The 26,677-nt window shown below is 40.1% G+C and overlaps 1 protein-coding gene across 1 annotated transcript in view; it reads right to left on the bottom strand.

Annotated features, from left to right (window-relative positions):
• Positions 1-936: 936 nt before the first annotated feature.
• The window catches only part of CDC5L (cell division cycle 5 like), a 36,060-nt gene continuing 10,319 nt past the window's right edge, over positions 937-26,677 (bottom strand). The window contains exons 10-16 of the mRNA XM_075414989.1: positions 23,924-24,086; positions 21,840-22,004; positions 20,507-20,587; positions 19,908-20,153; positions 17,062-17,259; positions 2,992-3,204; positions 937-1,279 (exon numbers count right to left, since the gene is read on the bottom strand). Coding sequence (XP_075271104.1) covers positions 1,175-1,279; positions 2,992-3,204; positions 17,062-17,259; positions 19,908-20,153; positions 20,507-20,587; positions 21,840-22,004; positions 23,924-24,086 — 1,171 coding nt within the window. The 3' untranslated portion in view covers positions 937-1,174. The remainder of the gene's footprint in view (positions 1,280-2,991; positions 3,205-17,061; positions 17,260-19,907; positions 20,154-20,506; positions 20,588-21,839; positions 22,005-23,923; positions 24,087-26,677) is intronic.

Here is a 26,677-nt window from a genome sequence, read left to right on the forward strand (position 1 = left end):
CGATGTGTCCATGTCTTGGTAGTAAACTAAACAATGTTCAGGGCACGCTCCCAAGCACTCGGGCAAACTGGCACAGCACGGACACATGTAACAAAGCTACTGGACACATCCTCACTGCCTACTGAGCATTCCCAGCATCCCTGGCCTACGCTAATTCACAAACTATGACCTGGAGATGCTCCGAAGACACCAGTTGATCAGAGTCAGTACAGGTCAAAGGGCACTTCTAAAAACTGAACAGAACAAGCAACTGAGTTCCAGCGCTTGCGATGTGTAAGACACATGGAGATAGCTTCTCTGCAATCACCTTCCACAGAGTCTGGGCCAAGGCAGAACTGTGATGTTACCCATGTCCTTCAGCTCACCGCATAAAAGTCAGCAGGAAAAGGTTCCTCAAGCAGATGGAGGGAACATGCATTATGCACAGATGATTTCAAAAGCATTAACACTTCGAAAATTTAAGGGTACACCTTCTGCTGAAATCTATGGGACCAGTTAGGCTATGCTGGGTGCATTTCTAAAACTTAAACCTACCTGTCTCAGGATGGTGAAGTTATGCTTACTGCCAGTATGACCATTTGAACATCCCGATAAAAACGGGAGTGTTTAGTCACATGCACAGAGAAGAACCGGGAACATGGACCAGAATTATACCACACGGGTCCTTCCTATTACAAATTACAGTCTTGGAAAATAAAAGCAGCAGCAGGAAAGAGAAGAAAGACAATTTACCAGAAACACAAGAGAGGCCTGCTATAGGGGAGGATTCCATTTTAGTTAAAAGACAAGCATTTCATTTCTTTATTACTTTTTAACATTCCAGGTTTATTCAAAAGACATTACTCTGCAGGCATGTATCTTACAGGTCTTAAGACTGATAAAACACTAGGAATAATGATGTGATCACCCTAGCAAATGAAGACATGGCTAAAATCATACCAGTGTGACTTTGTTTTTTTCTTTTAATAAAATTTTGGACATTTCAATCCAGTTTTTAACACTGGGCAAAGCCATTTATACTTAGAGCATCTGGAATAGTCCATTAAAGGAAAAAAATTGACAAGAAGCAAACAGCAGACTACACTTGATTTCTGCAACTGATGGCAAAAAGCTGCTGGAGAAGTATCTGTACACTTTAAAAATGTTACATCAGCGACGAACGGAATTTTGTGCTTTAATACTTTGCTTGAAAAGTCTCTTTATCCAACATGAAGTCAGCAAATCTCTGCTGGAGCTCCTTCTCTCTCTCCTGCTGTCGCTGCACATCTTCCTTCAGACACTGTAAGGAAAATGTAATTAAGCAACCAGTCAGTCTTTCCAATAGTCACACCCACAAAGATCTTTATCAAAGGTTCTATTTTAGTTCCTTCAGAGGAAGGGGTCAGAACTGATACACGACGTTGCTAAAATTACTTATTTTAAATATAAATGTAAAACAGAGCAGTTGATGTAGAGTATCAAGAACCACAGTTATCTTACTTCAAATGGCAGGTATCTTACCCTGGTTTTGACAGCAGTCAATATCACATGCTTCAAAAGGAGAGATTTCAAATTGGAAACTTGCGACAAGCAGTGCATTGTATTTAACAGTTATCCATGGATTCTTCTTCCATGAGTTTGTCCAAAACCTTTCTTGGGTAACCTTCCTAATTAACCCTGCATCCTGCAGGCCCTCTTCCACTAACTACATAGTGCATAAAGAACTACTGTTCATTCTACAACTGCCAGTGGCTAGTTCATTTGATCTCCCTTCGCTCTTGTATTAGAAGACAGGAAATGTATTCTGAGGATTAACCCTGAGTGAAGTGTCACTTACTCTAAAACAGGTGCTATTAGTAGCTATCAAGCTGTTTAATACATTTTTACTGTTAACTGTCACTCAAATTGACTAATCACTTCTGAGTTTGTAAACACATCTCTCAGCATTTCTAAACCATCTTCACAAAATCATTTTAAAGAACTGACACATTTTATCTTTTTTATAGCAAGTGGTTGAGAAGATTTGAGACTCAACAGAACCTTCTCTTCTAGAAGGAAAAAAAAGAAAAGAAAAACTATGCTCAGACGAGTATTTATGTCTTGGAAAGCAAGCCTAGGACTGAGCCTTGTTAGATAACAGGGCAGTGAAGAATATCTTGGAGATCCTTAAACTAAGAATAGTGGCTCTGAGGCACTGTTTTCAGGTACATCGGTGTAGCTGTTTTTGCTAGATCTGGGCTGAAGTTAAGGCTGCTTAAGAGAAAGAGATCTCTTCCTCCTCAAAGCCACGCCAACCAGTCAGAGGCCAATAAGGCAGGCAGTGTTCTGCAGGAGCAATGGTCCAGGTCACATACGCACATGTTGTTAGCCAGAAACAGGACTGCAGGCAAACGGCCTGAACTCTGAGGATGGCTCAAAACTGTAACTACAGAACAAGTGCTCAGCTTCAGAAACAGAGCGCCGTGTTTAAGTCAGCACAATAGCCCCATTTCAGTACTGGCTTTCTAAAAGTCCAGACATCTGCAAGTCTGACAACAACATTAGCTTCGGGGAGTAACACAACCAACATGTGAAAGGAAAGGAGAATCTCCTGTAGTATATACTGGCATTTGGTCCACTGACTTTTTAGGAAGTAGGAGGCTTTATGCAAGTCTCAGATCTACCCTAAGAGTAATTAAAAACAAAACAAACCAAACGAAGATAGATACGGAACTTCTGCCGATACACATTGCAGAAGATTAATAAAATAAACCACACAAGGAAATAAAATAAAAACAAAGTTAAAGAACACACTAGCAGATTAGTCCCAGCTTCTAATATATATATCACAGAATCTTTGATATTGAAGTGAAGAGCAGAGGAGTCTGGTAATAGCCAAAAGTATAATTTAAAAAGACCATTAAAAACTTGATACAAACTCAGGCTGTGAACCTCAGAGCCCATTCATTGCAAAAACATCTTTTTCATAATGTGCCTGTATTTGACCTAAGGAAGTACAGTTTGGAATCTCACCTCCAGTCTCCGAGGGATTGCAGCATCTTCATGCTTCTTCAGTTCCTCAAAAGTACGTAGTTCCAGATGGGCTTGTTCAATTTGGTCCCACAAATCATTCAACTGTTTGATGAGGCCCATTGCTCGAGACTGATAACCACCTAGCAGGATCTTCAGCTTCTTCTCCATCTTGGCAGCCCTCTTTGCTTCAGTTGTCATGTGACCTCTGTTTATCTGTCAGAAGGAACCCAAGAATTGGTTTATTTATCCAGAACTCAAAAGTCAAGAGGAACAACAAAAAAAGTAGTAAAAATATATCCATGGAACTGTATCGAGTTGATGGGAGTTCTCTAATTTCGACTAACCAATCACTGCCCTTTTTACAACCACCTAGACTTCTGAATTAAAATCTTTACAAGCTATTCTATTATTGCAGGGGTGAAGTCCACTAGCTTTATAGACAGGAATTGTTGCACTTGCTGAGCTAAGTTACGATAGCTTGCTACGCCACATCCTACTTACACAGGAGATGTTCTTTGCCTTAGTAAAGGAAAATGAAATAAAGACGTTATGTTCCTCCTTTTCAAAATTATATTCTTAGTGACTATCCCAACAGGATTCACCTAAATCATATTCCATAAAGAAAAAAGGCCTTCAGCAACATTAAGGAAACTCCAAAACTGTCTTCCCTGATGCAGAGAACCATAATGAAAACATTTAGACTGGTCTGAGTGGCAAATGAATGGCAATGTTGGGGCATGGAAGCACTGCAAGGATAGCAGAAGGACTATTAGAATGGTAACCAAATCCTACCACCTATCTGCATGCACTTTCTCAGGACAGCCACATCAGGAGACCAAGACTAAATCCTGGTAACTCACAGAGGTGGGACAGGATGGAGAAACCAACTACTGTCTGCTTCAGCAAGGTATAAAAGGCAAATCCCCACTCCCCCCCAAAACAAACAGAAAAATCCCTGTGGACACCATCCCAAGAAGAACCAAGGTGCAATGACGAGAACTCAGCATGTGGTGACCCTTCGTACCTGGTGTCATCATAAAGCATCTCAGAAAGACCGCTTGGATTCAAATGTCTTGGCAGCTGAATGCTGGACAGATTACTCGATTAAGTCTTCAAAGTCAGGCTGGATGGGGCTTTGAGCAACATGGTCTAGTGGAAGGTGTCCCTGCCCATGGCAGGGGGGTTGAACAGATGATCTTTAAAGGTCTCTTTTGACCCAAACCACTCCATGATTATGTGTCTTAGTGTTTATAAGCACGTGAGTATGAGACTGCAAATAAGTGAAACTGCTTTTTCTTAAAATAAAGTAACTTTAGCCATCTGTAAGATCACCCATTCAGCTTCTCTACTTTGCTATAATGTTGCATCATTATTCCCTCCCGTGCCATATGGAACATCTGAAGTTCCCTGGTTGTCTCACTAGCAATGCTGCTTTTGCACAGGGCTTTCTCTTATGGATCTCACAGCAGGAAGGTAAAATTATCTTTAGGTAACAGACAGCAGAACAGATCAGCTGCCCCAGGTCAGTGGCAAAAAACAGAAGCAAAACCTCACAATTTACAATCCAATAGCATACACAACAGATAGGACAAAGTGACGAGATTAAAATGTGGTATCAAAACCACAAAGCAATTAGCATGTCAGACACCAATCTACCCATCCTGCACCATTCTGGTAAGCGCTACCTGACGTGCCTTGGATTCAGAAGTCTCAGTTTCCCCAAAGTTGTCCAGGTCTGTACTCAAACCATAATCCAGGCATAATCCATAAATGGACAAGTGATACAAATTACAAAATTCTGCCAACTGGGACACAATGCAAGTAAACAGCATCTTCATGTTAACAGGTTATAAATGTTTTATATAATATCTATAAAAAGCAAAGATAACCAAAGCCTTTGCGTATTTTTATGTATGTATGCATGTATTCAGCAGGGCAAAATGAAATGAGCAGTAAAAGCATGAAACACCTATCAGCATTTTTTAAGCCTGATAAGACAGCATCAAAGAAATCCTTTAACACTGAATCACAAACCAGCCAACAACACAGGACTATCACTGAGCAAGACTGCGGAGAGGCGTGACATTTCACATCTCGAAACATGGACATAAGCTTCCCAGTTGTTTTTTTTTAAATGCTAGTTCCTTTAAAAAAAAAAAAAACAAAACACACCCTTTTTTAAGAAAGCGTTGTGTGAAAGATGCCAAACTCACCAAAAAAGGAAACAGGCTTCTCAGACTTTGATTTTTGCTACAGTTAAGGGTGTATTAGTGCAGGAGATGAAGAAAACCACTTAAGTTTCTCAAGCGTTAAAATAGGAAAGCCTAACTCTGAAGCACAGCGGCCAAATCGCCTATCCTTGCCTCATTTCTTTCAAAAAATCAAAGCTCTGCTGGTGAACATTCTTACATACAAAGGAATTACCACTGATTAACCAAAAAGCAGCAGCTTTTCACTGCTTTGAACCCTCCAATTAGCCAAGATACCACCTTTTACCAATGAAACTGAACTCCATTGGGAAGGAACTACTTTCTGATCTGTTTTTTACAGTGGTAACTACAGTCAGACAGACAACCCCAGCCACTAGGGCTAGTGCAGCCATCACAGTCTTACGCACCAAGCTACTGCAGTGCATTTCATGGACATTTCAACCATCCAACTTCATTAAAGTACACTCTATTATACAGATACGTATTTCTGTAAAATACCCTACTCCTCAACAATTTATTCACTTGCTTAAAACAGCTTTAGTAGGTGGTGCAGAGATAAATAAAGTGAATGGTCAAGGGAGCAAACTGTTAATGGGTAAGTGAAAGAGAAATTTGACTTTCTGAGCTGTCTAGTTTGCTCCCGTGGAGAGAGATGCAGACTGCTATGTTTTTCAGATTCTGTTTGCAGTGTAGACTTAAGCTATGCCCAAGGTGCTTTAAGCATACAGAAAGGCGCCTCTTTTTCAATATTTATATAAATCTAGAGAAAATTAAATAAATAGATTAGGGATTTGTGAGGATAGTCTCTGATGGAAAAGTATGAAAGCTTTAAATGTCTTCACTAGTAAATAATATGCTATTACTGCAACAACAAATACAGCTGTGTGGTAAATGAAATATTTTCCAATTACTATTTCTTGGACAAAAAACGTGTGTTGAGAGCCACTGACATTTAGAGATCATGGGATAGATGGACGCACAGGCAAACAGAATTTTGTTTGTAACAGAGGTCTAATGTAACAAAGACCAATTGTCCCATGTCATTTCACAGCACTACAGACAACCTAGAGTATGCTTGGTGTGAAACGAAACTTCAGTCAGAATGTCACTTCTCTAGAACAGGCTAAAAGACCATTTAGAAAAGTTCCACTATTCTGTCAAACTGAGTGAAGATCTGTCAACAACCTAATCTAATAAAATGTTAAACACCGAGTACCTCAGGACATGAAATAGCGCTTATAATTGTATCTCCACCATACAAAAAAGAGACTGGATCAGGGCACTGCGGTCAGCAGTCCTGAATCATCTGCATGTTCTAAGCATCACCACTAGCAGTGGCAGTAATGTGCTGGTCTCTCACTTTTACACACTTCAGTTAGGATTCACTTTGCCTGGCTTTAGACATCAACATCTGAGCTTGTCACCCAAGGTCCTCCCATAATGAGGGGAGAAACTGGCAACTCTAGGGCATGGCTCATCTGATCCAGGGCCTCAGAACAAGACTACACTTGCCACTGAAGTGCTCTTCACTATGACGGGAGCACAGCCTGCTTGCTCAGACACCATTAGCTAAGGCCAGATGGATCAATCCCACCGTAAGTGTGCACTGTTTTAATGTACGACATACAACAAACCATTTTTTTCCTCCAAGAAAAAACACAGCCAGTTCAAATCTACTGCTTATTATAGTATCAGACCCTCATTATCTAAGCACTCTTGAAATTTTCAGACAATGAGAACTGGACTTAATTTTTCCAAGCTGCTCTGGATATAGATTCTTACTTTAACTACTAGAGGTCCTTAGCCTCTATACTGCTATTCAGCTCTTGCTTTTCTACTCAGTTCCTTGTCTACTGTGGATTATCACAGACCTCACTGCTGTAAATAGAAAAATAAGAAAAGAGGGAAGAAAAAAAAAAAAGGAAAAAAGCCTTCCAAGCATCTAAACACAGAAATAACAGCCCTTTCTTCCTTCTCAGCTTATAGAAATGTGAACACTCACCACCTTTCCTCCTCCCTCCCAACTATAAGATTTTAGGACCTACTACGAAAAGGTCAAAAGAAGGTCTCGGCTTTTGAAACAAATACTATTTATTAAAAATTGCTGACTGCTGCATTAATGCTAACAACTGCATATAATTTTAGTTCAAGCTTCGTAAAATTTTTAGGCTCAGATACCAAGCTAAGAATTCCAAGCAGTTAGAAGAGGTGCGTTTAAACAGTAGTCTACATTATTTGCTTAAAGCTAAGAAATAGATTTCAGTAAAATCTGACAACCATTTCCCCTCTGAACCAGCAGAAAATGTAAAGACATATGAAAGATTTCTCCACCTAGTTATTTATTTTGTACTGCTTCTTGGCTGACTTTGGTTCCACTGACTTTTGTACCAGCTATAGCAAAATGAGAACAGCATGTACAGACACGGGGTAAAATGATACACGATGTTAGGGCATGTGTGAGAGCCTCATCCCATCCCAAACATCTTATGTAAAAGCCTTCCCTCATGCCTAGCAGAGCTGTGTTTAGTTTTCAACACCACACTAGAGATCCGAAGAAGAGAAACCAAAACAGAGTAACAGACACAATCAGAGCTACAAAAGCAAGGCTGACTGAAAAAATGGGGATTTTTTGTTTGTTTTTTCTCCATCTAACAAAAATAGAGAAAATGAAGACACACACAATAACATGTTTTAAATATCCCAAAGATCATTGTGAAAAATTAGTCTGTTCTTATGTCCACTGGGAAAGGAAGAGGGATATAAATTCGGCAAGGAAGTTTTAGATAGGAGGTTAGTTGTAAGGTTTAACTCAGGACAACAAACAACAGGGAAGAACTGCTTATGAGAACAAACATTCACTGGGAAAGATTTAAGAAAAACTGACCCTGAGGAAGGAAGGGCTCAAATGCCTTCAAAACTGCATTTTCACAATTCCTCATCTCTCTAAGTCTACTGAGGACACCCCTCCTCGGTTCAAATCGCTGTTTTTCCCTGTACTGACTGTTTTGTTTTCCTTCCATGAAAACGCGGAGCTTCTGGTAATCCCTAAACAGCATCATGCTCTCTTGTCTTCTAATTGGTCTTCTTAATCATGCCTGATGGATAAAAAACATCGAAGAAAAAGTGCTGCATGTTCTTACCAGAGTCACAGTCAAAAGCAAACCAGCTTGTTCTGTGACCTTGGAGAATCAATATATCGTCAAAAAAATGCTGAGCTCGTGCAGAAAAATCCTCTGCCAGCTTCAGCTATGCTGGCTGAATAGGCTGGAACCCATACAGGACTACTTTAAACATCACTATAACTTCCTTCCTCAACTCAGACCCACAAGTGGCCGTCCCATACTCAATTCTGCTGGCAGGAGCTGGATTAACTTGCGTAACAGGTTTTGTGAACTTGCCTCACATTGGCTCAGCCAGCCAGAGTAGCTGGAATGAGACAACACACACCAAGATGACAGTCTTCTGCTCAACAGCAGGTTACATCAAACATTTCATCAGCACTTCAATCCACCCCAGGGACAAAGATGACCGTAACACAACTATCTACAGTTTGACCTGGCAAAACACTCTGTAAAGCCTGCTCTTACCTCTGAGTTAGTAAAAGTTAACAGTAACTCTGCTGGAAAATGAGGCTGGGGATTACTATAAAACTCAAAATTGCATTTCTGGTGTGTAGAACAAATACGAGCTCAGTCTATCAAACTGACATCAACACTAGCATTAGTTCTGCTAACCAACTGAAACAACTCCATATCTTCAAACAATTTCAGCTCTCTGCTGCAACACCGAAGACAATGCTGACTTAACATACGAGGGGGTATGAGGATCAGTAAGCAAAGGTGCTGATCAGTATCAGCGCAGTCAAAAAGTGCAACTTTCAAGAGATGACAAAGTGGGATTTAATTCTTATTGACAGGGATCACACAAAGTTTTTCACGGAAAGTTTCAGTCATAGGTGGTCCTCAAATTAAGGCTCTGCTGGTATGCAATTGCAACTTCACACCCGAAACTAGACCAAATGTTCAAAGCTTGCATGGGAATATAGTTACCTTTCTCCAATTTAACAGGGAAGCCTCATCATAAACTCCTATACAGTACTTTGTTATGTAGATAATGTATCATTACAACTTACTGACATCTGCAGAAGGCTATTCTCTCTACTCACAGACAAAACTAATAACCCAAGAGCAACCTCCACGTGAACTATGTTTCAGAAATTGTGACGACTTGCCTTCAAACGTCACAACAGGAGTTTGTAGTACTGTTAAGACAGTACAGGTACATCAAGAGCAATTGTTCCCATAAAAGTTCATAGAATCCAACTATCTAGACCTAGAATAATCCAGAAGGTTACCAGATAAGCCAGCAGTCACTGCTGATCTACAATGATGACATTAAAGCCCACTTTAAATATTTTTATTCAGGAATAGCTTCTAAGACCAGCAGTATTATCAGTGATACCCATATATCACAATCATAGTAGAAACACATCTAGAAGAGCACAGTTCAAGAAAAAAACCCAAATGTTCTTACTAAGCTTTTCTGAAAACTTTCTACCTCTCCCTGAAAAAAAAAATATTACAGTAAGATCACAGACAGCAACAACTACCTCAGGCTAACAACTTTCATTAACTGTAGGCAAACATGGGTTACTGCTGTGTCTGATGAGATAATACAGCAGCAACCACAGGGTAATTACCTACAAAAACTATCACTGCAAACCCAGAGTTCTTGGACTGGTCTCTTCCAGGGAAGAGGCTTACAATCTTGTAGAAGCTCATGCAATAAACTAGTTAGCAAAGAGCCTGGTTCCTTCCCAATACATGGCAGAAGCCCCCTGGTGAGCTTGCAGCAGTCACTAGCACACTATTCCAGGAGCTCCTATTACGCCAAGTATACATGAAGCAAGTTACTTTGTGTGCAGCAACTCACACTGGCTCAGCAGTCACACCTTCTGGCACTGCTTCACATTAGGACAGGCTTTAAAGAGTGATGGGTCAGCAGATGAGGCGGCTTCCAGCAAAAGATTGTATCAATTTATAATTGTCTCTTTCCAAACACATTTTTCAACAGTGATGGTGTGCAAAGGCCTTTTGCAAGAGCTTTGTCAATGCTGAACTTTATTTCTAAGCACATAAGTTCCCATTATGAACTGTATTTCCAAATGCAAAACCTGATTTCACCAGCCACCACAGAGGAAATCAATGGTTTTAGACAGGGAGGGAAAAACCTCCCACCTTACTATGAGTAAGTGCCCAAACAAAAAATAACTGCAGTGCAGTCTAAGCTTATTTTCAAAGAACTTTTTCACTGCTCACTTCCAATCTTTTGGTACATCCTGGACTGAGGACATGCAGAAATATGCTTTTTTCTATAGAAAGAGTTATCCACACACACACCCCCTCACGCCCTCCCAAAATTATGACTTTAGAAGAAAGGCTAGCTCAACTGCAATCTGAAGACAAATTTATGACTCATAGGCAAGATCACAGAAATTAGAATATGAAGAACCCTCTCACTGGCATTCACCTGCTTCCTTCCAAAGGTCCCAAAGTCAAGAGAACTGGTATAAAATCAACTAGTAGCATTTTCCTCTGAAAATAACTGTTTAACAGCAAAAGTATAGCTCTGTCTCCCAAAGGTGTTCAATTGGCAGTCTGAGAAATATCATTATTTTAAGTGTTAACTAGTTACCTTTGAATAAAACTAGATCTGCCTTCCTTCTTCCTGCTCATGGTGATGAAGATTTCAAGGGGGGCAGGAAAGCGAGCTGCTAACTGTAAATACAATTTGTGGGGAAAATCAAGGACGCAATAGGTTATTTCACCTAAAGGACAGTGAACAGTATTTTTTTCCCAGACTTCTAACATGCAAAGATACAAAGCTCCAGCTCGACTCAACAAGCTGTAAATGCAAAAGACAACTACCTTCCAGGTAGTCCAAGTACATGCAAAGATTTAGCAGTTTTTGACAGTTATTCTCAATCACAGGTCTACAAGTGCTTCGCAGACAAAACTACAGAGCCCCATTAGGTAGACATTACTCCTTTTCCAGTGACAGAGGAACCCAGGGAGACATTAAGACCTAGTTTTATTTCACTGATCTGAGGTATTCTACGTGCCACTGTAATAAAAAGAGAAAAAAAAGGAAACTCTAGAGGGAAATTCAACTCCTAAATTGGCCAAGCTGCTCTCGGGAGATGTCTTGTCTCTACCAAAACCAAAAGGCAGTCTAAGGCAATTGCAATTTTGTTTTAGTTAGGAGGCTAAAATAAGATCTATCGAATCTGAACTCATGGGACTTGCTCATGAACAGGCAATGAACACTCACCTGCACTGGAAAGAAAACACAAGATTTCTGGTAAAATCCGTTTATCTTCCCTGGCACCTTTCTTCTTACTGTAGACATGAGCTACCCTTAGCAATACAAGAACTTTAATTTATTGCTTTCCTCATTATAGGTTATGAGTTAGTTTCATGGTGGTTCTCACAAATATTCCAAAATTCTGAAGACGTGATGTGTTATAGCAAAGCTGATCTAATATCTGGCTACTGTGGAAAGGCGTTTGCTGCTTAATCTAAAAATAACTTTTTTCCTGCCAATTCAGTGAACTGATCCAGATTACCACAGAGTTACAAGAGCACTGGTACCATGTCAGAGGTAATGGCAGGGAGCAGCTGGAGAAAAATAAGTAGCACTGATCCTTTCTGGCACCAGCTAAAATGTTAGAGCATCCTAGCTATAGCACAAACTGCATGGTAACCACTCTGGTAAACAATAAAAGTGTTTTCATATACAGGTAAAGACAATTCCTAAAGGATCTGCCATGTATCTGTTACCCAGGAGAAGCACATACCCTCCAGAACTGCTACACTAAATACAGGTACTCTGATGATCAGCCGTACGTTAAGCAGAGATCAGACAGTGAAGACCACTGATGTGATCCTCTTGTACCAACTACATTTCCAACAGATCTTATTGAAAAACAAAACATATTTCACAAAGGCAACACAGTAATACAAATGAATATATGTGTCCATAGAAGCAGACTACTCGGGAATTCCATCGTATTTTAGTTTCATGAGTAATTTCTCCATTCCTAGTCTTATAAATTCTCTTCTTTTGTCCAGGTGTTTTTTCAGTTACAGCACACCTGAAAATCCAAAATAAAACTGCAAGCTTTGGAAGCATGTAAACTAAAGAGAACTCATAATATAATCTCCAATAAACTAGGAAGTGATAGACCTTGCTGCAGAGTGTACCATGCAACCCATAAAACTCCAGCTAAGCAACTGGTTTTCAACATAAATTAATTCACAGGACTTGGGCTGCAAACAAAAACAAAAATGGACACTTTGGTCTGCTAAATTACCATCTTGGTGTATCCTGGATATTGCAAAGATTAGGTAATTTACCCTGCTTTGTGTATACAGTGTAATCAGAGCTTCGTCCACTGTAGACTTTCAATAGTGTTTATAATTTAGCAATCAATGGAAATGATGACATTAACTACCACAGTTTTAATAAAAATATTTGTAGGCTGCAAGTCAACATTATGAACCATGTTCACAGGAAAAGTAATACTGGCAGGAAGTTTCTACGTTACGAACTACAAAGTGAAGCAACTAGCTTGTTATGTAGATGCCTCTACTATCTCATTCCACCTGATAAGGTTCCTAGTTTAACACACACATTAGGTAGGAACGCTTTTCTTTATAAATATATTGCTTGGAAGAAGATGGAGTGCAAGGTATTGCAGAAAACTGAAGCAGTTGCTAAATGCAACTGTGAACATCAGAAAACTCCCATTCCTGAAACAGTTAGCTTTGCAGTGTAGCCTAGCTTTGGACAAATAGGCCAGACTTCTAGAAACTACTGGAAAGATCAGAAAATTCCACCAGGGTTCAAGCAAATCTAAGCTGTACCACAGACACAGAGTGAGGTGACAGGCATTCACTTGCATGGACCTGAAACTCTGTAAGGCAAAAAGGTTCACATACTAATCTTGTAACACTCTCAAGCCAAATTAAGGAATGTATTCAAAGAGTCCAAAACCCTCAACATAAAGGAGAAGTGAAAAGTATTACTAATACATAGCAGTACATTCCAATATTCAAGCTATCCCTGAGTTGTGTGTTACTGATGATGATGCCTGGACAAGGTATCTGGCCAAACAGCAGCTCTCCATAAACGCTCCACTTCGCCTCCTCAAGTTCATCAATAGCAGCACAAATCTGCTTGTGATACCACCATCCATGTCAGAAAGATAAATGTCATGTCAACATATACAAGGCTGCCACCACTAAATCACTCCGGCAGTGAAAACAGGGCAATTAGAGAAAGCTGACTGCTTGTCCACGCCGTCAACCCACCCAGCAATCTCTGTGCAATGAAGATAGCACTAGAAACAGCCATTTTTTTTTGCACAGGATCTGCAGGGTGTCAGCAGCCCCATATGGAAGCATTAGATAGTGACTACCTGATGTGCAGCTGTCTCCAGCAAATACCACTAAACTCGCACGTTTTTTCCTCATGATCTTAGTGCAGTGCGAAGGGGAAGAGGCAGACCCAAAAGCTGACCAGCCCCAGTTCCTGTTGCTGACAAACTCTTATCTTACAGTTTCTACTCTTCTCTCAAAGGAAGTTAAGAGTACAAGCAAGTATCTTGGGGTACTGAAAGCTAAGCTAATATCCCTGCTTTTCATTAAGGTTGTCTCATACTTCCCATTAAAATATCTATTTCAACTGATACTGCTTTCAGACAGTTCTTCCTTGGAAACACATTAAAACGAAGGTGGGTTTTGCCATTGCTGAGAATAGGTTAGGAAAAAAATAACTGCTCTGCTTTTTTCATTGTATATTCATTTGTTCAGTAAACTGCTATGCTTTTTATTTAAGCATAAATTCAATTAATTAATTAATAGCTTTAAATAATTAAAAAATTATTCAGCTGGTGACCTATACTTCGAAAACTGTATATATATACCTTTCTTTTAGGAAGGGCTTTTTAAATAGGACAGGCAAGAGAGCTGCGCTAAACTGCATTCTGCACACACTTGGGAGAGATTTTCAGCTCAAATTCAACTTCGCAAAGAGCCCACCTGCACTTCACAAACAGCGAGTCGTGAAAAGCAGCACAGTACTTCCTCTGCACTTGCAGCTGTGGGGCACAGCAAGCTCTGCTGGGCCTGGGTGCCTGACTGGATTGGGCTGTGGCGCGTTTTGAACACACAAAATAAAGTGAGAGAGCGAGCCTGCGTAAGTGCAGCAAGCAATCAGCCTTGTCTAGCAGCACTCCAAGCTCCCTGCTAATCTGAAGAGATGTAGCCTCATGATGCAGCAACTGACTGAAGACACAGCTAGCTGGATTTTGTAAACTGTCTTCCATGAGTCCCATGCAATGCCGGTAGCAAATGAAACCCAATTTTTTTTGTCCTTGGCAAGACCTCTGATTTTGTATTTTGCTTCCTCAGTGACTGCCTTGTGCCTACAGAGCAATGAGCACGTACAGAACATACAAATGCAACGGAGGTTTGACAAATTGATGCCCTGACCTTACCTTGTTACTTCAACATCCTTAACAATCACACCACCACCAACTACTCATTCAAATACTAGGAGGAGAGGAACAGAAATCAACAGCACAAGGAAGCCCACACAGAAGTAACCAATTTAGATTGCAGACGTAGCGCACAGCATAAAAGCACAGGGCCACACACTGAACAATAAAGTGAAAACAAAATATTCGATAGCTACTCACTAAGCAAGTGCCATCCACCCCGTACAGTAAATGAGTCTGTGGAAAAACTCAGCTGTAATCATGAAATTAAAGACCTTCTCATAATGCATATGCATAGGCAAATTAAGACTGCCAGTGTCAGGCTGTTTGTGCACTCCCTAACTTCGACTGTTTGCGTTCACAACTTTAATAACGCACTTCTAATGCCGTTTTGGGCGTAAGATATATAAATTTCAAAAGCATTTGTACACAAATTAGGTGCAGCCCTTCGACTGCTGGCGTGATGCCAGCACAGCCCCTCCCACCATGCAAGCCGGCGGCTGCTGCTGCGCTCAGATGCTGTTTTTTGTGAAAATACGAGCAGAGCGGCACGGGTGAGCGCCTGTGAGAGCGGGTGAGCAGGCAGGGAGCCCTGGGCAGGGCAACGGTGCTCTCTGCTGGGTGAGCGACAGCAGGACAAGCACCTCGGCACGATGCTAGCCCACCCCGCTACCCGGCTGTCTGCAGGTGAACCAACAGCTGTGGAGTCTGTACCTGCACGACATTCTTGACTGACAGACTTCACAAAACACACCTTCACGCTGGGTTTCAAGTGTATCAATCAAGTGAAAATTCCGGCTTTCGGGCCTCTCTCTCCTGTTATTTCTGCAGTAGCAGCTATTTGAGGAGGTTTACCTCTAGCAACAGTAGCTATGTTGATGTTAAATACAGAAGAAATTTTTTTTTAAAGTTTCCTTTTACCATGGAAAAAAAGAATTAAAAAAAAAAAAAAAAAAATCACAGAATGGTTTGGGTTGTAAGGAACCTTAAAGACCATCTATTTCCAAACCCTCGGCCATGGTCAGGGACATAATCTCGCGCCTGCATAATTCAGAGACACTTTTAGGCTAAAATGGTATTTTGGAAAACAGTTAATGACTTACTACAAGTCTGAACAAACACATGCTCTGCAAGACAACACAATTTAAAACCAGCTTACCTTTTATCATAAAAGCTGTATATTTCGTATTTTGTGTAGAGTGTTTGGGTGAAACTCTAGAGAGGAGGTAGGGCAAGGGATATCAGTGTTAATGGATCTGAACTGCTTTCTTCTACTTAGTGAGCCATGCCTCAGATGATTTCCTCTCCACACACACTCCCCTCAGTCCCAGGACACCTTACCAAATCTTAATGCCTCACTGAGTTAAGGCCTGCAACTGTTGCATTTTGAATAAACCGATGCAAATCTGCTGACACCGGAGAATGCTGTACTCTGCAATTCAGCAGAAAAAGATGTAGATTCAGTTCTTGATCCCCTAGGACCAGTGCCCTGCCATAGGACTCAAACTGCATGCAGACACATCGGTGAGATGCTGCTATTTGAACTCTGTCATTTCATACTTGCAGAAAATATTAGTTATGCAACTACACAACAACAAACTTGAAATTTAATGCACTCATAAGGAAGTCTACTATTTCCTGACAAAGTGGAATGGGATCACAAACAACCATTGCTCTCTCTTTTGGAGGAAATCACTGGAACTGACAGAGGATGCCAGCCCGGAAAGAATTCAGGACGATCTGGACCTTCAGGTATCTAACAGTTGATCAGAAACCAACTCTTAAGTAGGAAAGAGAACTTGAGAGGAGCTTTGGGACAGAGATGCTATTTTTAAGCATCTTTCTCTGAAGTATCTGATATTGGCCACTATCAGGGACAAAGTGCAAAATTATAAAGATCAGGTAACTGATCCACTAATAGTGGAGATTAAAAAATCAGCAAAAAATCCATATGGAATTCAGAGAGAGCAGATCCTGACCTCTCCAGGTGAGAATAAAGTGGGTGAGATGAGCACCGTTACAGCTAATAGTGCAAAGAGAAACTGTGTGTGGGAATACTCCAGGGATATTTTAAGAAAAGGAAGAGGATGGGAGAAGGCGATTTAAACACCTCAAGAACATCTATGAACTCCCTGGGAGTAATCCTCCACAACCTTTTCAAAGGAATCCCACCAAAAGACCCGAATGATTTATAAAGTAAACTGTAACTCTTACATAGAAAAAAGAAACAAAACACATGGAGAGAAACTTAAGAAAAAAAAAAAAAAGCAGGTGCAAAAATCAGAAAAACGTGACACTGACCTCAAGCCTCTTCTCAAGTGACTCTATCCTGTCTTTTTTGCTGGCCAAGTTAGCTCTTGTGTAGCGGCTCTGTCCAGGCAGGTACAACACTTGGCTGTAACATTCTTCCCACACCTGGTTATAAGCTTCACTTGAGAGCTCTCCATGCCCCATTCCTTGCTTTACCACTTCCATCTCTTGTGCCAGTAGATCCTGTGCCTGTTGGAAATGATGAGAAATAAATTGCAGTTACAATACACAGGATACAAGAAAATTTCTCTTCTTTTCAATCCTTTAGTGTGCAATTCACGGGGGCAGTTTCTCTTTTCATACTAAAAGCTCACCATTAGGTTAAGCTAACTATGAAATCTAACACAGATGCTGTGGATTATAAATGAAACCCAGGCTAAAAGGCTACTCACAGCACAACTATCCCTCATTTAATATAATTTGGCCAAACCTGACATCACTCTGCTGTAGATAATGAAAGCTGTGGCACAGCTAGATACTTCATCTTGCTGTAGAAGTAAAGAGATAAAAGCAAGGACCTTGAGGGGAGGGAGAACTGCACAGACAGAAGCAGCTGTTCTGTGAAACAAAAATCACTTTTCATTTCCTTTTGCTTGCCCTTCTCCACACAACCTGGAATGTCAACTCTAAGTATTAACAATGAGCTGTATAAGCTCTACTGCAGGAAATACTACTTTAAGTAACACACATTCTGTGCTAATGAACTAGTAGTCAGGAAGGAGCATTCTGCTGTTTCCAGTTTAGTTTACAAAGTAACTTACAGTGAACTGGTAAGATTCAGGTTGTTCTCACAACTCTTACTATTTCTGACTAAGAGCCTGGCCCACAAAACTGCATAGGCACCCAGGTCCTTCCATTTTTATTTGCAAATAAAGACCTAAAATATCTTTGCTGATCTGGACTTCATTGGTTATAAGTGCCTGTCTTCCCTTTCAACAGGATTTATATGTGCACCACGAATTTCCGTATCAGCCATAGATATCTCACCTCAAGCAGATGTGTGCTTTGTAACAGCATACTGCCCAGGACGTAACTCAAGAAAATTAATTACTTGTCCTCAATGGTCAAGGCAGATGAAAGAGAGGTACTCTAACCACACCTAACAAAGCTAAATCTTATAAAGGTTCATTTTCAATTAGCCTCTATTCGTACACTGTGAGGATCTACTTAAGGCTATTTAACTGTGGCACCAACACAGTTCCACAGCTTTAAAAGCTCAGCACACTGCTTCGCACCACTGCTAATCCTTCCCAAAAGAGCACTACACATTAGGACAAGAAAGGATTGTTTTATGAAGGGATTTTAGTAGGAAGATGTTCTAAAACAAATGAAGAAATAAAGCAAAATAAACAAGCCTCACATGAGAGTGTAGAAATAGGTAAACCTCCTGGTTTGAATTTAATACAAAGACAGAGGGAATACTATACTCAATGTTAGAGAGCAAGCAGGAGCAAGGAAGCAAAAAGCTTCTGCCCAGGAAACAAAATTTCCCAGGACTCTGAAGAAAGTTTCCAAACAAAAACTACTGGACTGTGTAATAGTCTCTAAGGGAAGTGATAGAAAACCCAGTTCTCGCTACACTTCAAAACAACCAAAGAAAACACTCAGACAGTATTCCTAAGTGAACAATCTGACACTGGCAGGGCAGCAAAATTAATGATCTACTTGTATTTTCTACCTTTAACTTCTCCTGCTCAGAAATCTTCAAGTATAATTTTTCATTTAACAGCAAACTGGAAGTACATACTGTTCGGTGTTTCTTATTTTAGGATCTTGATTCATCAGTTAGATATGGTCAAGGAGACAGATTTAAAATCTGCTTGTGTATCTTTAGTCACTTTAAAGTAATATGCGATTTATGTGTAGAAATACCACAGCTATTGTCAGAACACAAGTCTCATATAGCAGGAGTCTGCATAAAACAGACGACATTGTGGCACGTGATCTTGTTCTTTTCACTCACTTTTATTCCTGTAAGCATTTGGTCAAAGGTTACTGGCACAGCTTCACAGGTGAAACTCTTTGAAAGAGCTAACCACAGCACCATGTGTCTGAACGATCTATCTGTCACTTGGCAGCAAAATGTAACATCTGTAGCTGCTTAAATAAACGAACAACCCCAACCGGAACCCTTGGTACAGGACTATTATTTAACTTGGGATTACAATGCGAAAAAGAACACACTGCCCAAACAGCCTACTGATCTCATGCAGCAAACAACCTGTTCTGTCGACTCACTGCTTTTTAACCAGGTATGGTTTAAAATCAGTTCCATCACCCAGCATGCTCTACACTAGCACAGCTCTGTTGGATCGAGCTTGACAAGCATAATTATACAACGCAATTTGCTGCTCCAAGTTATAAGCTGGCTACCACTGCCATATTTAGTCTGCACTGCTGTGAAAAAAATGCTTAGGAATTCTAGATTAACAAACTACACAGGCAGCAGAAGGTTCGTATCAGACCTAGCTGAAGCCTCCGTGATTTAACATCAATTTCCAGAAACAGCAAAGTAGAATGTGGTAACTGTAGGGGCATTATAGCTCTTACCCTTACTTCAACTGATAAGCCATCACAACACATTCCAAATTGTATCTAAAACACACAGTCTCTGGACAAACACAGCATCTTCATCATTCTGGTGAGTGCCTAGATTAACATCAGCTCACAGAAAAGAGAATGTGCACCTAAATTATCCTTACAGCTCTTTATACAACCCTCTGAAGATGTCCAAACTAAATTCTGGGCAGGCTTGAATCCAGCTTTTTTTGCAAGATTACAGGACCATGACATAAGGAGTCATTAAGTCACTGATAATTAAGCCATATAATTCTCACCTTCTTCAGATCCTCTTTGGAGAACTTCTCGTAAGGATTTTGTTCCAAGTAAGCCATATGCTCTGCATTGTTGCTTCCAAATCCTGGGCCTTTCCCCTTCTTACCACTAGGCTGTTCTCCAAATGGGTGGTGTAAAAGATCAAAATGAAGCATAGTAATCATCTCTTTCTTTATTAGCTCTTCACTTTTCTGCAAGTCTGTTAGAGGTGGTTCCACATTTAAGGGTCTCAGTATTGTTTCATTAACCTGTCCAGAAACAAATAAAAAGTTCATAAGCATCATATACACCAAAGATCACATTACATTCATGTACCTCCACCTGAGCATGAATTTTATGTATCAGCTAAACCGTGCAGAAGAGGTGTCAAACTCCCTTGTGGTGTGACTCACAGCAACCCAAACACCCAACTGTGCTTTCCTTTGCACACATGAAATATCTCACGACAACTTCCCTGTGGTTTCCTGTAACACTGAAATCAGCATATTCGAATAAAGATTCCATTCTCTCATTCAACTACTTAAGACTATTTCCTCCTGTAATGGTTAAAACCTTTATTTCTATTTTTTTTTCTCTAGTTGTGAATTTTGTTTCCACTTACTTCTGACGGCCGCGGTAGATTCTTCTGAACTGCTTTGTGCATTCTCTTCAGTTCCTTTGCACGCTCTGCATCTCGGAGAGCCTAGACAAACAGGCTAAGTGTTACTCCAGCTACTGTAATACAATCAGATGCTTCCTAGAAACGTATATAAATACGTATGTATATAAAAACTGATTACTGCAACAAAGATTCATTAAAGTATAAAGACTTCACATTACAAAGCCAAATAATGCAAAGATATCATAATTTACTGCCTCTAAACAGGCAGAGCACAGCAGACTAAGAGGAGATGGATTCTAAAAAGTCATTTCCAGCCATCAAATTCTCCTTCAGCCTCAACCCCAGCAGATCTCGTTCTTTACACATTTGTCCACACCAAGTTTGACAACTGCTCTAAACTCTCCACCAGGCAAAAAAAAGGACTCTTAAATTTGCAGTCAGGACTCGGTTTGTCCTCTTCAGTGACACAAAGTAACTACTTCACTAAAACAGTACCTGTGAAAGTGTAAAACCACGAAATTTCTCCTTACATTCCACTTTCAGTTAATAAATAAAAGGAAAAGGCAGTGCTGTCTAAAACTTCAGGAAAAATGACCAAGATCTTCCATGTTCTCATCCCAGCCATGTCATGCCTTCATTTGAAAAGCAGGATGCTATTCTCTTGTATGAAATTACAACTAAAATTCTTTTCTTTATTCTACACGCATAAATTATCTGTATTTATTCAGACTTTTTATTAAGGTGTGTATGCACAGAACATGCATATACATGTATATAATGTGTTCCTCCCCAAACAGGACATGCTAGGAATCAAATTCTGGGAAATACTTATCATATTAGAACATATCAGAGTACAGGAATTCACTGCTTGGCAGATTTCTGTGTGCTACCAGCCTGCCTGAAATTGTATATACCTGTCTAACATTTTACAAACAGTAACTTACAACCTTGAGAGAATAACATGAAAAGAAAAAAACAGTACAACTCTCACACGCTTAAAATCAAGCACGTGCTTCTGCAGAAAAATGTTTTTGATTGTAGTTTTATCTTCTCAGGGGCAAACACCAGAGGCTGGACATACACACTCTTAGAAACTTCACAGCAGAAAATGACATGTGACACATAACATCAACATATTACGTAAAGACATCAAAGAGAAAACTGAGCCTCTGTGTGTGCATACTCTGATGGCAGCACACAAAACAGTTACATTTTACTTTGTTATCCCTAGAAGCTGTACCAACTCCACTAAACAGGTATGAAACTATGGGAAACATACAAGGAACATATCTTACTTCAAACTAAAGGCACTATCTGCATCACACACACCTACCTGCTTGCGGGCATCTATATCAGCAGCATCTTCTACAAAGGTTTCATCTACTTCATGTTCCTCAAGTTCTTTTTCTGCGTTTTCAGGTAAAACAATCTCAAAGTCGTTCTTTGGAGCAGGGAGGGCCATGAGTCCAAGGCGCAGGTGTTCACGAGACTCTCTCTCCTGTTGAGATAACAGTAAGATATAATGCTTCTGGATTCATGCAAAGGTGCAATACAATCAAATTCCATTCATCTACGTTAACAGACATGAACGATACACAGCTACTATCATCCGGCCATCTCACTCTGCTACAAAGCCAACAGAACCAAAATCTCTGAAGTCTGACAAAAGCATGTTACTAACCCAGGCTGGCCTACAGTCCACCCCACCACAGTCTGCGCACTATTAAGCACAGAAAACTTCTGATACTAAAAAACAACAGACAGCTTTCTTGAAGATAGCTAACGAAATCTTCAAATAGGCTGAAACACACTCAAATAGAACAAAAGCAAGGCACCACCACCTCCCAGTGGTTTCAGTACAACAGTGGACACTGACATAAATACCTTTCCAGAAATTGAAAATATGTGAAAATATGTCCACAATGATAATGGACACATGGGTATTTGCAAGCCTAACCGGAACTTTTTTCCTTGTGGTAGCTCACAAACCTGGGGATTGTGGCACAGTATGAAAATGAGACAAACAGCACCAGATCTGGAAAACAGTGGAGTCCATCAGGAAACGGACAGCACAGGACAGACCTGGACCTGCTGGAGTGGGGCAAGAGGAGGCCACAGCAATGATCCAAGGGCTGGAACACCTCTGCTGTGAGGAAAGGCTGGGAGAGCTGGGGCTGTTCAGCCTGGCGAAGACAAGGCTCCATACCTTATTGTGGCCTTCCAGTACTTAAAGGAGGCTTATAAGAAAGATGGCGACAGACTTCTTAGCAGGGCCTGCTGTGACGGGACAAGGGGCAACGGTTTGAAACTAAAGATGGTAGACTGATGTAAGGAAGAAATTTCTTACAATGAGAGTGGTGAAACACTGGAACAGATTGCCGGCAGAGGTGGTCGATGCCCCATCCTTGGAAACATTCAAGGCCAGGTTGGACAGGGCTCTGAGCAACCTGGTCTAGTGGAAGATGTCCCTGCCCATCGCATGGGGGTTGGACTAGATGACCTCTAAAGGTCCCTTCCAACCCAAACCATTCTATGATCCTATGATTCTATGACATTGAAGCCCCAGTCTTCCTACCAGAAGCAAAAAGCCTTTTTACCATAAAAAGGCTAAGACAAAACCAAAGTAAGTAAAAGGACATAAAATAAACCTTGTCCTTCAAGCTACGAGGAAACCTGAATTTCTGAACTTGAAGCATTATTTTTGCAAGAACATGCCAAAAACTTCAAGTGAGTATCTGTAGTTAGCCCAAAAAGAAAAATGTCAATAGCTCTGGTGGGAGACACCCAAAGCCACAGAATCTGTGGCTGCAGAATCGGCTACATAAAAGGGGTTTCCAAGGTGCTACCTATTAGGTATATGCCCTTTCATACCATGTCTAATTGGCAGGGTACATCTGGCTGAATCTCCAAGAATGGAAACATCTGTTGCCAACAGCGATGAAAGAATCTGGATGGAACTCAGATTACCGGACATCTCAAAACCAAGTGCTCCTAATGGCAAAAATTAAACTCCTTTAGCTCAATGTTGTCAACAGGACAGACTGATGAAAAGGTCCTAAGGTACATCGGGAAGCAAAGATGATACGGAATTTCAGGGCTGCAAAGCACTGCAGGAAAAATGAATCTTTCCTGGAGATGTATTTCCTGCTTAGCTTCAAAGATAAAAGTAGGACAAACTTAACTACGTCTTCTTTGACGAACAGCTTCAGAGTGCTTTTAATGAGCACACTGAAAGCTAAGTGGCAAGATTTCTGTTCTTTCAAATAAAGATTTGATTTTACCAGCTGATGAGTACTGACATGTAGACAAGTAGTAGAAATAACAGCCGCTATAAAATAAAATTCTGCTTGGGAAATGAGAATTAAAAATTCTTAAAATTAATACAGCACTGATTTCCACTTCTTAAGTGCTTCTTACCATTTGTTTTGCATAAGATGGGTCACTGTAATCTGCCATTCCCTCTTCCGGGTTGATGTTCAATTTATCACGCAGTGGAGTTCTACCAGGAGTTGTACCAGCTACAGGCTTAGGAGTTAGTCCTCCACGAGGAGTTAAGCCTTCCGGTCCCTGAGAAGGTGTTCTAGAGGAAGCGTGGATACAGTCTTTTATTTTTTTCCTAAAGAGCTCTACTTACAATAGTCTGAATGCTGCAAAGTTACATAAATACTGTTAATAAATTCAATATAGATTTTTTTCTTGGGAGGCAGTGAAACCATAACATGCAATTACAAGAATCCAAAAAGTAAATTGTTTAAATCTGCCAAGGTGTAACCAGGTATCTGTCAAGCTGAAATCTAGACACATCACTATGTTAAGAGAAGTTTCAGGAACCACATCAATACAAACTCCCACTGCTGCTTTTGAAAGAAGAGATAACCAGTCACTAGGCACTACTCTGGGATACATTAATCACGATTTAATCACAAGCTCTGATTTCCCTACCACCTGTGGCAAGTCATTCACTCTGAATTCCCCTGGTTTAACGGCTGTCCCATCTTACAACTGAATGAATCACTCTGCAGATGCCTCTTTGCTTTCAGTGATTACTGAAGGAGTAATTACATTATACTAATTACTTTTAACCACCTAACACTAGGCAAGATGGATTAAGTCTCAGATTTTGTGGGCCTCAGTTGCTTCTGCTCTAGACTGGGAAGAAATACTGTTCTCTATCCCAATAACCTACTACATGTAAGAAGTGCCAACATTGTCTTGGATCTACCCACAAGTTTTCTGTTGCCAGCTTACAATGAGGTTTCACATAGACATGATAATAATAATGATACTGCTACTACTAATAAACTGGTAAGACCTTTCTAAATGTCTCAAAGAAAACAAGTTCAGGAAGGGGAAAACCTTTTAGAAAAAAAGCCTACTTTATGGAACTCATCTACACATAAATATTTTCTAACAACAATGACAAGTATGAGTGCTGTAGAGAATAACCCCAGCAGAGACAGACTGGACAAGATGATTCAACACATCATTTCTGCTACTAGTTACTGTAATTCTGTAGTGCCAGCAAGATGCTGTAACGGTGCACAAACACAACTGTATATATGGCCTGACACAAGCTACTGGTCCTCTCCTACGGGATACAACAGTGCCTTGTTTGCTGGGTATGTTTATGAGAGGCAAGTGATACTTTCCTCTTGCTTGAGGTTGCTCACAGATTTTTATGAATTCTCGTTTAGGATAACAAATACAGGCAATAAAATTTGCAGGATGACACCTACAAAAAACAGCAAAATTAATTTTTATGTTTTCAAATTAATGTTTCATAGGATATATTTACTTTGTTGATTATGCTAGCAAAAAAAGTTTTATGCTGACTTTCCAGAAGAAACAATTTCCAGATAAAGGGGTTGTTTTTTTCTAGTTGTCTCAGTTCCATGCAGTATTTAAAACCCTACTACAATTTACAACCCAATACCTTTTAAGAAAAATCTTGTAACTAGGACAAAAACAAAACCAAAAACCTAAGGCAAGGCAAGGCAACAAATTTCATATAAACCTTGCATCAAAATATTACAAATTTCATACCATCAAAGGAAAAAAAAGGTGTATTTAAATTAAATATTTGCTCTTTTGGCTTAAATAATAAGACGGTGGCTCTGCTTCACTACTCTGCCTTCTCAAAAAGTTATGGCTTCCCTTCATTTATTTTCAATACCTTCATGGATTTTTTTTTCCACCCTGCTCAAGGTCTTGGATTTGCACACTGATATTGCATTTCTGCAAGTAAGCCAAGTTGATACACAAGTACCACATTTACATGTGAAAATCTAAACTTCAGAAGCTAAAAACCCATCACCACCAAAAAAAAAACCCCCAAATCAAACATCAAAGTGAGAATGTCTTTACATTTTGTAATATAAAATTACCCAAATCAACAGCCAGATCACTGTAGGCCAAACTCTACATTCATTCTGCACAACACTGACGCCAACAGATCTCTAGAAAAGATGCATTTATGTAGACCCAAAGAGTAGCGCTTTTGCACACAGCTTTTAAACAACAAAACAAAGCTGCTTTTGAAAAGCTGCCACAATGATCCTTTTTATTTCATTCTCCACTTTTCCTACTAGCATGATGCAAGTAAAATTAGAACCTAAGTTGAAAAAATTGACAGACAAAATGTACCAAGTGTAGTATTTTTTAGCTGTATGGTATTTGGTATTTGTGGGATATATATTTATTCAGGACCCACTGTAAGAGTTAAACCAGCAATTCCATACTATTTAGATTGGCAATATAAGAAATATTTCATTTTGGATATATATGGCTTATAAAATATTTACTCCAGCTTTTCAAAAATTCAGTGTGGGTTTGGCTAAGGGACTTCCCACACCTTCGACTCCGAGGTAATACTTTGGAAAGGCTAGGATCTACATACAGAATGACACTCCATCTTACTATTTATACTCCTGTATTACTTCAGTATAATTTATATTGCTCCAGACCACAGATGACCTCATTTTGGACCAAAAATCCAGTGAGCTATACACTGTACAAATACAGATGAAAATGATGTGGCTGAGCTTGTGAAAGACACAGAGAGGAGAAAGCTGTACAACATGACCCTGAAATAAAGGCAAGCTGAAATTTCTTTTGAAGCACTGATCCTAACCAACTATTTCACATACTGCAATCTTCTTCCTCCACCCCACC

The sequence above is a fragment of the Opisthocomus hoazin genome, chromosome 2, assembly GCF_030867145.1.
Source record: "Opisthocomus hoazin isolate bOpiHoa1 chromosome 2, bOpiHoa1.hap1, whole genome shotgun sequence".
NCBI lineage: Eukaryota > Metazoa > Chordata > Aves > Opisthocomiformes > Opisthocomidae > Opisthocomus > Opisthocomus hoazin.